The sequence below is a fragment of the Lissotriton helveticus genome, chromosome 6 (assembly GCF_964261635.1).
Source record: "Lissotriton helveticus chromosome 6, aLisHel1.1, whole genome shotgun sequence".
NCBI classification, from domain to species: domain Eukaryota; kingdom Metazoa; phylum Chordata; class Amphibia; order Caudata; family Salamandridae; genus Lissotriton; species Lissotriton helveticus.
The window spans coordinates 648,697,577-648,713,153 of record NC_136067.1 but is presented as its reverse complement, the minus strand read 5'-3'; the positions used below and the strand labels follow the sequence as shown (position 1 = coordinate 648,713,153).

Below are 15,577 nucleotides of genomic sequence, written 5' to 3'. Positions count from 1 at the left end.
GAATTATTTCAGTTGTGTCTACACCATTCTTACTTTGCCTGGAATAATGAATACTTCCTCCAGATCAGTGGAACATCCATGGGGTTTTCGGGAGCACCTGCTTTTGCAAATATCTTCATGGCTAAGTTTGAAAATGATTTTATTATTTCCGACGAAATATGGGACAAACACACAATTTTCTTCAAAAGGTTAAATTGACGATATTTTCCTTATATGGACTGGGTCCGAGTCATTACTCATGGAAAAAATTAGTGAATTAAACACAAGGAACAACAGGATACAATTCACTTATCAAACCAGTCTAAAAAGCATTCATTTTCTAGATGTTTTGGTTACTGTAATTGACAACAAACTGGAAACCTTAGTGTACCATAAACCTACGGACCGGAACAATACCCTAATATATACCAGTTTTCATCAGAGAGCTCTTCTACAAAACTTATCATACTCTCCGTTATTACGGACTAAGCGCATCTCTTCTACTGAACGAGCATTTCATGATGAGGTTGACAAACGGAAACACAGATTCTTGACCCGAGGTTACCCTGAAGACATCTTGGAAAGAGCTGAGGCCAGATTACAAACATCTAGGAATGAGTTGCTGTAAACAAGAGTGAAACCGAAAAAGGACAGGATGGCCTTCGTCACGAAATTTTCAAGTGAATCTCAACAAATAAAACGAATAATAAACACCCGGTGGGAATGGTTACAAAATGAAGAGGATTTCAAAGGATTATTTCGAGAGCGCCCATTTTTTGCGCACACAAGAAGCCACAATTTGAAAGAATTGTTGTCAAGACAAAACATAAGGGAGGTGGATTCAGGAAAAACTATAAGAGGAATGAAGAAATGCAGAAACTGCATACACAGTAACAATGTCATTGAAGGACCGACTATCCAGCAACCTCAAACAGGGAAAAGAATCAAAGAAACCAGGCTATTGCAATTCAGCATTTGTTGTGTACAGTATCAAGTGTCCCTGCGGGAAATTATACATTGGCAAGACAGAGAGGAAGGTGAAAGTTCGGATTACAGAACATAAGAGCCGTATTAGAAACAAATCTACCACATCAAGTTTGGCATCACATTGGACAGAATACAACCATTCCATTCCACAACTACGTTTTCAAGTTTTAGAAGTAGTGAAGAACAAGTTACTTACCTTCGGTAACGATATATCTGTAAGAAACAGTAGTTAGTATTAGATTCCTTACCTTAGAATATCCCCAGGCGTCAGTCTGGATCCGGAAACTTTTGCGTAGCAGTACCCCTGCGCGTCGGTAGGCGTCGTCTGCAGGCGTCCCCTGCGGCTCCGCGTCGTCGTGATGACGTCGCTGGAGTATATAGACGCCGCCTCCGCGCGCTGACGTCAGTTCTTTGCACACAGCTTTTCCGCGCCAGAACACGCAGAGCCATGTGAGAACCAACACTGGTGCCATTTGAAACTAGGGCCCTGAAAGGGATGTCCTTAACCCTAGGTATCAGTTCGCAGAACGGGGAGGATGGGCGGGGCGGTAAGGAATCTAATACTAACTACTGTTTCTTACAGATATATCGTTACCGAAGGTAAGTAACTTGTTCATCTGAAAGAAACAGGTTAGTATTAGATTCCTTACCTTAGAATAGATACCCCAGCAATACCAACCCCGGAGGTGGGTCTGCGAACCAATACAACCTACACCAGAAAGTCCTGGAGGCCAAAGAAGCCGTCCCTCCGGACTTGACTGTCCAGGCAGTAATGCCTCGCAAAGGTGTGCAGCGAGGCCCACGTAGCCGCCTGGCAAATGTCCTGCAAGGGGACTCCCCGGCCCAGGGCGGTAGTAGCCGCCGTGGCCCGAGTGGAATGGGCCCTCAGCCCAACAGGAGGCTCCTTCCGAGCCAAAGAGTAGCATGTCTTGATGCAGAGGACGACCCACCGAGAGATGGTCCGTTTCTGTACCGCCCTTCCCTTCTTCTCACCCACGTAGCCAACAAACAGTTGGTCATCCACCCGGAACTGGCGTGTGCGATCCAGGTAAAATGAAAGCGCACGTTTTGGGTCCAGACGATGGAGCCGCTCTTCATCCTTTGAAGGATGCGGAGGCGGGAAGAAGGAGGGCAAGGTGATGGACTGCCCAATGTGAAAAGCAGAGACTACCTTGGGCAGGAAAGAAGGTCTAGTCCGAAGAACCACCTTATCAGGATGAACAGACAAGAAAGGAGGTTGAATAGAAAGAGCCTGGAGCTCACTCACTCTCCTGGCAGAGGTGATGGCTACCAGGAAGGCCGTCTTTAAAGTGAGAAGACGGAGAGGACAGGAATGAAGGGGCTCAAAAGGAGCGCACATCAGGAAAGTCAGAACCAGGTTCAAGTCCCACTGAGGCATCACGAACGGAGTTGGAGGATACATGTGCGTGATGCCCTTCAAGAATCTTAACATAATAGGGGACTTGAATAAAGATGGCTGATCAGGGAGCCTCAAGAAGGCGGAAAGGGCAGAAAGATAGCCCTTGATAGTGCCCAGAGCAGAGCCCTGCTGGGCAAGGGAAAGGAGGAAGAGGAGAACCTCAGACAGAGGGGCAGAAAGGGGATCCACAGCCTTTGCTGTGCACCATGCCACAAATCTGTTCCACCGGCAGGCGTATACCGACTTTGTGGAGGGACGCCTGGCTGCCAGAATGACATCGCAGACTTCAGGAGGCAAGTCAAATGGCCTCAACTGTCGCCGCTCAATCTCCACGCATGGAGGTGGAGACTGGACAGGTTCGGTTGGAGGACCGTCCCCTGCTGCTGCGACAGAAGGTCCTCCTGAAGGGGCAGGCGGATCGAGGGACCGACTGTCATGCTGAGTAGCTCGGGATACCAGTATCTTCGAGCCCAGTCCGGAGCCACAAGGATAACTTGGGCCCGGTCGCGCCTGATCTTCTTCAGCACTCTGGGCAGAAGTGGTATAGGCGGAAAGGCGTACAACAGACCGCAACTCCACTCGCGCCGAAAGGCGTCGCCGAGCGAGTGCCGTCTTGGAAACTCCAACGCGCAGAACTGATGACATTGCGCGTTCTCTTCTGTGGCGAATAGATCTAACCAAGGCTCTCCCCATTGCTGAAAGAGGCCTCTCGCCACGTCCGAGTTCAGACGCCATTCGTGATCCACCGAGCACCGACGGCTGAGTTCGTCCGCCCTGGCGTTCAGAGAACCTGCCAGGTGTTGAACCGTCAGAGTCACGCCCTGACGTTCCAGCCATTGCCAGAGACGCAGAGCCTCCTGGCAAAGGGTCCACGACCCCACACCGCCCTGTTTGTTGCAGTACCACATGGCGGTGGTGTTGTCCGTGAACACCTGCACTACACTCCCGTTGACAAAGGGGAGGAATGCCTTCAGTGCTAGGCGAATCGCCCGGAGCTCCAACAGGTTGATATGGAGCCGGGACTCCGCCGGAGACCAGATGCCTCTGATCTCCGCCTCTCCCAAGTGGCCACCCCAGCCCTGGAGGGACGCGTCCGTCACAACCACGTGCTCCGGTTGGGGAAGGGAGAGGGATCTGCCTCTGACCCAATCGCGGTCCGTAAGCCACCACTGCAACTGTCTCGCAGTGCCCTCTGAGATCAGGACATGGTCGGACAGGTTGCCCTGATGCTGGGCCCACTGAAACTTCAGGTCCCACTGCAGAGCCCGCATCCGCCACCTGGCGTGATGCACCAGTAGGATGCAGGAGGCCATCAGCCCCAGAAGCCGCAGCGTCAACCTGACCGAAACCCGGGATAACGGCTGAAAGATGGGAATCAGAGCCTGAATATCCCGGACCCGCCGTTCCGGGGGGTAAACCCGAAACTGCGCCGAGTCGAGAACCGCTCCGATGAAAAGGAGCTTTTGAGAGGGACACAGGTGTGATTTCGGCACATTGATGGAAAACCCCAGCTCGTGCAGGAGGTCTGCCGTCATCTGAAGGTGGTGGACGACTGTCTGGGGCGAGCCCGCCTTCAACAACCAGTCGTCGAGGTAGGGGAAGACTGAAACCCCTAACCGGCGCAGATGAGCTGCGACCACCGCCATCACTTTCGTGAACACCCGTGGGGCGCTGGTAAGGCCGAATGGGAGCACGATAAACTGAAAGTGCTCGTGGCCTACCGTGAACCGCAGGTAACGCCGGTGGGCCGGCAGGACGGGGATGTGAAAATACGCATCCTGCAAGTCCAACGCTACCATCCAGTCTTGTGGGTCTAGAGCAGCCAAGACCTGAGCCAAAGTCAACATCTTGAACTTCTCCTTCCAAGATAGGACGCAGGCCTCCCTTGTCCTTCTTGGGTACCAGAAAGTAGTGGGAGTAGCAACCACACCCTACTTCTGGCCCAGGAACGCGCTCGATGGCCCCCTTGGCCAAGAGGGCCGTAACTTCCTCCTGCAGAAGTGTCAAGTGGTCCCCCGACACACGGTGGTTCTGCGGTGGCATGGCTGGAGGAGTGGACTCGAAGGGGAGGGCATAGCCCCTTCGAACGAGCTGCAGCACCCACCTGTCCGATGTTATCGCGCGCCAGCGGGAGTGGTGATGGCGAACCCTGCCACCCACTGGCGTCACGTGAGCCCGAAAGCTCGGACTAGGAAGGCTTGGATGCAGCAGCGGAGGGAGGCGTGGGCTGACCACGCCGCTGGCCTCTACCGCCACCACGGCGGAAACCACGGCCGCCACCGCGCTGGGGAGCGTTCTGCGGCGCGTGGCTGGCAGCACGTGTGGGACCGCCCCTCCCTTGGCCACGAAAGGGGCGAAACGAACCCGTCTGCTGGCGCTGGGTCGAAAGACCCAAGGACTTGGCCGTGACCCTGGAGTCCTTGAAGCGCTCCAGCGCGTGGTCCGCTTTGTCACCAAACAGGCGACTGCCATCAAATGGCATGTCCATGAGTGAATTTTGGACGTCTGGCGAAAAGTTGGCAGATCTCAGCCAAGCATGGCGACGAATCGCCACCGTCGTGGACATGGCCCGTCCCAGCGAGTCGGTCGTGTCCAGACCACAACGGATCGAGTACCGCGCCGCATCCCGGCCTTCAACCAAGGCCCGGGTGAGCTTGTCCCGCACTTCCTGGGGGCATTGCGGCAAACACTCTTCGACCGTATCCCACAGGGAGTGGGTGTAGCGGCCCAAGAGGCACGCGGTATTACAAGACCGCAGTCCAGCGCTCAAAGAGGAAAAGACCTTTTTACCAAACTGGTCATACCGCTTTGATTCCCGATCGGGCGGAGCCGACGGAAATGCGGACTGCGAAGTGGAGGCCTGGATCACCAGACTCTCCGGGGAGGGATGGGTGGATAAAAAGGCAGGGTCGTCCGAGCATGGACGGTGACGCCTCGCAACATTCCGGTCAACCGGTGCACCGGAAGCGGGCCTGGACCAGGTGCCCAAAAGGACATCCGTCAGGGCCTCATTAAACGGCAGCAGAGGCTCCTGGGGGCATGACTGCGGTTTAAACACTTCGGTCAGAATGTTCGGTTTGACCTTCGCGACGGGGAGCTCAAGGTGCAAGGCCTTGGCAGCCCTCATCAGGACCACCGAATAGGCAGCACCTGCCTCAGACGCCACAGGGGACGGGGAGACAAACCCAGGGTTGGGCGACTCGTCCAGGCCACTGGCATCACCCAGATCACCTACCCAGTCCACATCATACTGGCAGGCACGGGATAAAGGGTCCTCAGACCCCTCCCAACCCTCTCCATACTCATCCTCATCATACCCATATTCTGGGTCGACGATATAGACATCGGGGTCAACGGGCCCCATCGGCGTCGGATCCGGCGTCGGCCGACGCCGGTCCGACTCCGCATCCGGAGTCGGGGAGGAAATGGGGGTGGCGCCGCGCGGCGTCGGTGCCGGGGACCCGACGCCGGCCGGAGCCGACGGCGGAGTCGCTGCACCACGCGGAGGCGGTACCACGGGCTGGCCCAAAGGAACCGACGCCGGAGAGGCCGGAAGACCAGCCGGCGACGAACCTGAGGGACCCAGCGGCGCCGGGGCCGGAACCACCGGCGGCGTCGGGGCAGAAGCACCCGAACCGCTCGGGCCCCCAGACGGGACCGACGGCCCCGCAGGCCCCGCCGGAGGAGACCTCGCCCTCATAGCAATGAGGAAGGCCTCGATCTCCTCACGCGACGCGCCTTCCCCAGGGACCGACGGGTATGGGGTAGACGGCGTCGGCGACCCACGCGGGGCCGCGGGGGTGGGGCCACCCGAGCCCCTGGCCGCATCACGCGGGCGTCGGGGGGGAGTCGGGGGTGCGATGGCGACGCCCCGACTTCTTGTGCTTACCTGACGAACCGGAGGAATGGTGGCGACTCCCGGAGCGCCCATGGCGGCTCCGCGATCGTTCCCTCGACCGCTCCCTCGACCTCCGACCGGACCGGGACCGCTCTCGACGCGGGGCCGACACTCGGAGCTCGAGAAGCTTGCGGGACCGCTCCCGCCTAGCTTTTCCAGTCAAGGCCCGACAGTCGACGCAGGACTCCACGTCGTGGTCCGCGCCCAGACACCGGAGGCAGAGTCGATGGTGGTCGGTGACCGACATCATGCGGTCGCACTCGTCGCAACTCTTAAACCCAGGCATCCTACCGGCACCGTAGAAAGATTAAGTTTTACAAACACTTGGTCAAAAGACCGGAGTACTGCTCTTCGGATCTGCGCTAACTGGCGCGGAAAAAAGAAGAACTGACGTCAGCGCGCGGAGGCGGCGTCTATATACTCCAGCGACGTCATCACGGCGCACGACGCCGACGACGCGGAGCCGCAGGGGACGCCTGCAGACGACGCCTACCGACGCGCAGGGGTACTGCTACGCAAAAGTTTCCGGATCCAGACTGACGCCTGGGGATATTCTAAGGTAAGGAATCTAATACTAACCTGTTTCTTTCAGATACAGAGATCAGATATTGACAGTGCCAAACTGCTTTCGCAAAGGGAAATATGGTGGATCAAGTCTATGGAAACAAGGCTACCAAAAGGGTTGAATGACAAGTTGGACATGATTTGTTTTTATAACACTTTGAAGTCAACAAACAGGGTATCTACTAGACCATACCAGACAATCTAGTTCGTGGTAACAACACTCAATTGTTATTATGGAGGGAACACATAATTAAACACTAAACCACAGAGATACTATGCATAAATTTAAAGATCTGGCCAAGTTAGGCAAACTAAGATAGGTAGTTGAAATTCATTCAATTCATTTTGACTAAAGAGTATTCGTATGTATACTAGTCAGAACTACAAGAGTCTTTTTAGAGAAAAACAATTTGCGTATATTGTGCCTTAAATATTGTATGCAGGCAGGTATGCTTCATTGCATGCATTCCTTAGCTTGTAATCTATGTTTCATTTTCATGAATATGAATAGAATCCCAGGCTTGATTAACAGCACATAGGTTTCAGCATTTCGGTTTTTATTTATTTTTTCTGTGCATGTTTCACAACAACATTACCATTTTTATTTTCACTTTGTAGCTTTACACTTCATCATGATCCATGTTTACACAGTACGTGCGGAAGTACGACGGAGCTTAATACGGGCTGCATTGGTTTCGATTACAATGGATGAGATGGAAATCAGTGAAGGACTAGTGCATGGCAGTTGGTCATGGTCGGTTAGATCGCGATTATATTGACTATGGGAAGTTGACTTTGTGCAAGGAGCATTTTCTTATTCATGGTGGAGAGGCACAAAACGTGTTATATTTAAGTTGTCTCAGAGGATGAAGAAGTGAGTGGTTATTATAGGCGTTACCGCTTCAAGATGGCGGAAGTTTATTATCGCAAATTGTCTGTTTTCTGTGTTTGAAGTAGTCCGTCTTCCTCGATGCATACCGAGTGCTTTTGAAATAAAGCAATGGTGAACGGAGTGTTGAACACAGTTTGGAGTGTACACACTACGAAGATACACGTCAAACAGTTGTTTAGAAGGTACGGAGGACGATATTTTCTGGACCGCGGTGATTATTTCGCTGTGGGTACGGTGAATAGTTTATAGTATTCAACTAGATGGAGTTGGATTGATAAAATGATGTGTCATTCGTTTATAGAGTGGCAAACCTTGTTTGGAGCCCGTACAAAGTCATTTACTACCGGGAGGAGAACATGATGTAAAGTAGAGGTACGATTGGGGGAGAAAGGCGGTGATGGATCTACAGCTTTCTTCAATTAGATGTTATTGGTGACGGTTGTGATATTTTTTCTAGAAACGTTACAGGTTCCAGCGAATAAACAAATGGCACATAGCGAATCGACAAACTGCAAGTTTTAAACAACAGATGATGATTCCGCCTTTGAGGTACTTGTGTGATACAATGCAGCAGTAATTATAGAGAGATGTCTCATATGAAGTACTTATGCCCACATTGAATATTTTGTGATTTCTAGGTGATTATTATACAAGGTGCCAGTTACCGCTCTTGCAGAATACAGACCTAAAGCAAGAATTTTGTCTGCGTAGAGGTATGAATTCATTGTAGTCGCCGTTATTATAAGGTTCAGAGTAACTGGTCACGTTGAATGTTGGATTGAATATTTTCCAATATAATTTCAGGGTTTTTGCAGTGTGTATTTCAATTTCGACAATTTTGTTACCTGGACAGGTGACATCAGTTTGAACGCGTCGGTAAGCACGTTTTTTAACACCCACACTGCACTCACTTTTGATCACTGCTGGTGGCGAATCTGTTTATGTTTTGAGGTGGCGGTTTCTTATATTTAAAACTGTTGACTTTGTGATGATTTCTTTGCTATTTCAAAAGAAACCGTGTGTTTACTAGGCATTTTCAATTGCATTGAGGAGATGATAATCTGTGTGGAGTTCCATGAATCTTTTTGCGAATGTTTACCCACTTTGTGTATAGGATAGAAAAGTGATGTACATTGTTTTTACAGTTCCCTTGAAGAGATTATATCCCGAAATGCATTGGGACCTACAACAGCATTGATGTTAATTGACCATATTGTATTGTAATACAAAGTCGTGACATGTTTTTTGTTTGATATCACAATAACTATGTAAGATATAATTATGGGTTTTGAAAAATAAATGTATTAAATGATTACTGATTGAAATTTAGGTTTGTAAATATAATCGCATTGATTAAGCAAGCAAGAGTATTTAGAACAGTAAACTGAGGTTCTAAGAGAGCAAACGACAGGGTTTGCATAGCTGTGCAGGTAGGGGCAAGTGACAGGCAGTCACTTGTATTATAGTTTGCAACATACTTGAACAGCACGTTCTACAGTCTCTCACCACCTTGAAGATAACTACCTCCTAGAATCGAATCAGGCCGGTTTTAGGGCCCATCACAGCACGGAATTAGTCATGCTTTCCGTGCTGGATGACCTGAGACTTAGAGCTGATAAAAAAATGCCATGTGCCCTGGTATTGTTAGACCTATCCGCGGCATTTGACCCGGTCAATCACTCCAAACTATTGTCGCGGATTACGGATCTGGGAATCCAGGGCTCAGCGCTTGCCTGGCTCACCTCCTTTTATAAAGACCGTTCCCAGAGAGTCCAACTAGCCGATCTGGTGTCTGATCCAGCTACTTTCTCATGTGGTGTACCGCAGGGCTCAGCACTCTCGCCCCTTCTTTTTAACGCTTATTTACAGACTCTGATCTCCGCACTAAACCAGCTGGAGTGTCGGATTTACAACTACGTCGACGACACCCAAATTATTGCCAGATTGACAGTACGCCATCTGCTTACCTAAAGATGCAAAACATTCTAAAATTCACGGTCAACTGGATGGCGGCAAACTCCCTAAAGATAAATCCCGACAAAACAGAGGTGTTGGCGGTCACCACAGCCTCCAACCCTTTGAACGATCTCTTTTGGCCTGAGGAACTTGGGCCATTTCCAGAACCAGCTATGGCCGTAAAAAGTCTGGGCATCAAGATTGATGCCAAGTTATCTATGGCACAACAAGTGTCTGCAGTCGTAGGAACCGGTGTTGGACTGTTGAGACAACTGCGAAAACTGTCCCCACTCCTCACCTTTGCCACTCTTAGACGAGCAGTATCAGCCTTGATCCTGTGGCACCTGGACTATGGCAACTCTCTGTACTCTGGCATCTCACAACAACTACTGGCCAGACTACAGGTTGTCATGAATGAAACAGCCAGATTGATCTTTAGAAAACCAAGACGGGCACATGCCACGCCTCTACTACGTGACCTACACTGGCTTCCGGTCAGACAGAGAATCAAGTTTAAGGGGCTCTGCATCACTCATAAAACCCTCTATGGCCAAGCCCCAAGGTACATCAAGGACCGCCTAACCAACTATGTCCCCAGGAGGGCGCTTCGGTCAGCAGAAGCCAACCTACTGGTATACCCCCGCTTCAACTTGTCCTCTGTGGGCAGGAGAGCGTTCTCGACTTCTATTCCCCAAGCATGGAATAGCCTCCCGGCAAGCCTTCGCAAGGAAGCCAACCTTTTTCCATTTAGGAAGAAGCTGAAGACGCTGCTTTTCTCAGAGGCTTGGGGCAATATTTAAGCAGCCACTCGCCTACCCCTCCTGGCTTAGGTGCACCCTCCATACAGCACTAGAGACCTCTGGGTGATAATGTGCTCTATAAATCTAACTACAATTACAATTCTCCAAATCCCTCACTTTTATAAAGCCAGGATTGGCGGGCGAGCGTTTGCAGTAAGAACAGCCACTCTCTGGAATGCTATGCTTAACCACCTGCGCAAAGCAGAAACAGAATCCACTTTTAGGAAGGCATTTAAAACATGGCTGTTTTACTTGTCCTAGCCCGCCCCTTCCCCCCCTTTCTGACCACTTAGCGCTGTGATGGTATGGTATATAGTTTGGGCATACATGAATCTTCCTAAGTTAATTGTGCAATGCAGGACGGTCTGTGGGTGCGGGGGCACTGGCCAGTTTATGCACAAACCGTTCATATGTTACAGGGTTTAATCTTTCTCTTCAAAGGACTATTATATACATGGTGCTATAGACAAGGGGACGTATTACGCATTATCATTGTTTGCACCGGGCACAAACAATGACAATGCGCCCTATTATGATGTATGCAATGCTCCCAGGGTAGCGCCGAACTCGCGCCGCCCCCAGGGCAGCACATTCATGTGAAAACACTGAGAAGCTGCTGACAGCCGCCCCATGTTTTCACAGTGCAGGCAGCAAACCGCCTGCACTTTTAAAGGTGATTAGAGATCCCCTTGCAGACAGGTGCAGTTAGTGATTGCACCTTCCTGGAAGGGGATATCTGGGTAGGGGTCCATAAGAGCCCCTTTCTCCCCTCCAGAGGGCTGCTCTCAGGGGGCGCTCGCACACAGTGAGTGCACCCGCTGAGAGCTTCTATGCGCCTGCATCTAATATTGTGCGGGTGTAGAGGCAAAGGAATTCACTCATTTGCATAGGGCACGCCCATATGCAAATGAAGAAACACCTTCTTGAGATTGCGCTGACGCTACATGTGCGCCAGCGCTATCTGTATTACAGAAGGGGCCACACAAGCGTCTGCACCCCCTTCTGTAATACCAAAGAAAGAGGGCCCAAACGCCCGTTGCACCCCGAGGACACTTATTGTATTACATCCCCAGGTGTCTTGTTATTCATCACTAGATTGCATTATGTTTATTTGTGGTCTAATCGGGCCTGGTCTTGGCAAAAATATAATAACATTTATAGAGGGGGGGAAAAAAGTGCTACTGGAATTTTGTGCATCATTTGCAAGTAGGGAAACAGATCTGCTACATTCCTAATCGCAGAAACATTTCTTCTTGCAAGCACACCAGCGAATCTATGATAGAGGAAGGTTTACAAAGTTCCTCTGGAATTCTTCCTGAATTGTTGCAAAGACCGAAAATTCCACTAATCGTAGGAGTATGACTAGGAATCAAAATTCTGCCATTCCAGGCAGGACCCCTCGAAAGGGTGCTGCAAAGCACAGAATCCTGTTAAAGGAGGCATGCAACGAAGAATACTTCGACACTTAAAGGCTGAGAAAGTCACGTATTCGTTGTTGTTTTAATCGACATGAAAGAATGAGAACCGCACAGGGACATCGAGGCCATTTTCAGTCGGCCTGTTTCCGATCTAGTAGCACAAACCCCCTGTCAACTTCAATACGTAAAATAAGCCTTGCCATACTTCAACCAATATGTACATCGCTGATCATTATTGTTAGCGAGGTAAAGTCAATCCACGAAAGATGAAAAAAGAGCGCTAAACAAAAATAAGAGAAATAATCACCTTTGTAGTAGGCCTGGGTTTCAGCCCTAGGAACGAAAAAACTGTGTTGCTCTCCTTGGACTCGAAAAAAGATTCATAATCCTAAAAAACAAGAAAAAAACGAAACATGAGTCAGTTTAATACCATCACAGAGCTTAGTATTTTTAATTTCCAAGGCCACGTCAACGGAGAAAATAAATACAGACACTGCTCATCATTTCTTAGACATTTCCGCAAGAGCAGATCCGATGTGAAACGAATCTAAAAGGAACAAAGCTCAATTATGGGCAACATGCGTGGCTTCTGTACTACATTACAAGATCTCATTTCTGGTACGCATATGCTGTAAATTGGACGTGCACACTAATAAAAACCATCTGAAGGCAATAATGTTGAAAGTACAGGAAAGCCTGTTTCAATCAGAAGAAATGCACTAAACCCCCTACACTGAGTTAAAGCTAAACACCTAAGAAGGAGGCTCGAAGGGTTTCTGTACATACACTGCAATCCACAGGGAGAGCAATAGGGCGCAGGCAAGGCAGTTCGCACGCTGTTATTTGGATGTTCACTTAGCCTGGGCAATTATTAGGCCTGAATCACAGGTCTTAATCCGCAACCTGGCACCCGTCTCCGGCTGCACAGCAGGAGCAAGAGGTTCATGTGCTCCTGGAACCGGATGGGTTTATGCATTTACTTCTGCATGGGTTGACCTACAAGAGGGGATGGTCCAAGTTTGAACCCTCATTGACATTTATATTATTCATGCTACGAGTCAGGCGCACGATAACTCATCTGTGTTTATGGGTAAACGTGGGTTCCAGTGTGCTGAGCAAGAGGACATACATCGGTCTGCGCAATGTTTGGCGTAGAGCATGGTTGAACCCAGTCAATCAATCAATAAAACTTTATTCGGATACAGAAATTATATCCATAAAAGTACACAAATATCAATAAAATGTACAGTTTTTCTTAAAAAGAAGAATTTAAAAATATTATAAAAATGCATAGTATACATCGCCAGAGAATTTTTATACACTAATACATACTGTTTAACGCTGCCGACAGGTCGACATAAGCTAGGTGCAACCTCCCTTTTTTTGCCCCAACGTATTTTCCTGTTAGCAATGAAAGATTTAGTGCCTGCTCCACGGTCCCCAGACCCTCACGAAAACCGTACTGCAAGTCAGATATTATTTGTTTACTTGCAGCCCAGTTTTGGAGTCTTTGGAGGACTAGATGACCCGCCACCTTACCTACCTCATCTAGTAGGGAGATGGGTCTATAGCAGGCAGGGTTGTTGCGGTCACCCTTCTTAAAAATGGGGAGCAGAATGGAGGTTGTCCATGACTTGATTGGGCCTATTTTAGTGGCTGCTTCGAAGACCCTAGTAAGAATTGGGGGTGGGGAGGAGCCTAGCCTGCAACCATGATGGCCGCCTGATCCCTCGGCTCCGCCGACCCTCTCGCCTTCCCTCCGAAGGGCTATTGATCCTGTCGGTTATCCTGTACCCACGCTGATGTTTCGGACTCGGGAAACTGTCCTGACTCCAACGGTGCGCTCCCCGGCGTGCTTACTGCAGCGGATGCAACGAAACGTCCTTGTTCCGTTCTGGGCATGATGGCGGTGTCCTCGTATTTGTTCTGCGAGGGCGGCCGACCCTGAGTGCAACAGCCGTGCCCACTCACGACGGCGGCGGTCGGCTGGCGGAGAGCGGCTGCTGTACTGCTCTTCTCGCCGCAACATTCCATCCCGCCCAGCTCACCTCCACGCTTGCAACACTGTTCCCGCGGCCAGTGCTACAATGTGTCCTTCCCCCAGCCGGTAGACGGCTTTTGATGCCTCTTTGTCTTCCAGCAACGCTGTGGGTGCCATCTTGGACCGCGCACTCGGCACTCGCATCTACCGACACTGGGCTGCATTGCTGGTATTTATGGCAACTGGCGCTGCACCGCAAATGAGTGCGGTGGCATAACTGAGTGAGTGGCCCCTGGGCCCCCGATGTGGCTTGCTCTACGAAGTGCTGGCCGACTGTTCACGATGGATGTCTATGGCCGGTGTTGGAGTCAGACCTGTGTTTGTGTGCCCCGAGTGCGGGAAGCTGCTGCATCTACCTCACCTGCGGCGTCTCTAACGCTAGGCGATGTTCTGAGCGCTTTGAATACTTTGCGAGCTGCCCTATCTGCCAATGCCTGGGACCTGGGGGACCGACTTGATGCCATTCCGTCCGCGGAGCCCCCGACTTGCCGTGTGGGTTTAAGTATACTGTGCACTTCGCCACACCCTGTGCTCGGCTGCCGGGATGTGCCTACCCAGATCTACGTGGAGGCCTTAGATGACCCAGCTGTGATATTGCCTGTCATGGTTAGGCAGCGGAGTGCGCTGTCTGAGCTGGTGCACTGGCTGGGAGATGGTTTTTGGACGCTATGCCGAGCAACTCCTTTGTGTACTACCGGCATGTTTCTCTGCCCTATCCTGGCTTTGTTACTCTTGTCTTGGCTGATCGCTCTTCGAGGGATGCTGTTGTGTACCTCCCTGTTTTGTTCAGCCGACGACCACGGGACATTGAAGTGGACAGACCTTGGTGGACAGAACTCTTTATTGTGGTTGTCGTTTTGTCTGTTTTTTCCATCCACGGGGGCTACGCTACGATGGTACCTCGTCGTCGTGCTCGATCGGAAGGGACAAGGTTGATGATGTTTTTTCTCCTTTTTTGCCTTCTGCTGCCTGTTTTGATTGGATAATGTTCGCTGGACTGGGGAGTTAGTCGTTGGTTTTTCTTTGAAGAATTGGGGCCCAAAGTTCTAGATTGTATTTGAAAAGGTCCGCTGGAACCCCATCGGGGCCTGGGGCTTTTCCACATTTGGATGCTAACAATGCAGTAAGTACTTCCTCGTGATCAAAGTTAAGGCCTGGGGGTGGGCTTGAGATGTTTTGCAGGTAACTCTTCCCCAAAGGGTCTGTGGTAGACTGTGGAATAGAACCCTCTGTAGTGCCGAACATTTTAGAAAAGTGGCTGACCCAAGCTGCTTCGCCCACTACCACCTCAATTCGGGGAATAGATTGTTGGCCAATTAAAAAGGGAGTTCTTACAATTTGCCAGAAAGTGGTGGAATCCTTTAGGGCGCAGCTCTGGTGGAGTTTCGTCCATAATCCCTTCTTAATAGCCTTCTTGCAGAGTTTAAGTTCCGGTTATAGTTCTTTCTTAATCTTGCTACTTCATCTTTCCCCCTAACGGAACTGGACAGAGCTTTTTTTAAGAGGGAATGGGCTCTCCTGGTTTCTGGGTTAAACCAGCCCTTTGTTTGGTGCCTTTAATTTTACGTGAAAGTTTGTTCTTAATTACGTTAGTAATAGCAGAGAAGCTAGCCAATATTTGA

At 50.3% G+C, this 15,577-nt stretch overlaps 1 protein-coding gene across 3 annotated transcripts in view; it reads right to left on the bottom strand.

Moving 5' to 3' along the window:
• The window catches only part of SH3BGRL2 (SH3 domain binding glutamate rich protein like 2), a 267,685-nt gene that overhangs the window by 54,623 nt on the left and 197,485 nt on the right, over nucleotides 1-15,577 (bottom strand). For all 3 annotated transcript variants that reach the window (XM_078648111.1, XM_078648113.1, XM_078648112.1), the window contains one exon: nucleotides 12,222-12,302. In XM_078648111.1, coding sequence (XP_078504237.1) covers nucleotides 12,222-12,302 — 81 coding nt within the window. The remainder of the gene's footprint in view (nucleotides 1-12,221; nucleotides 12,303-15,577) is intronic.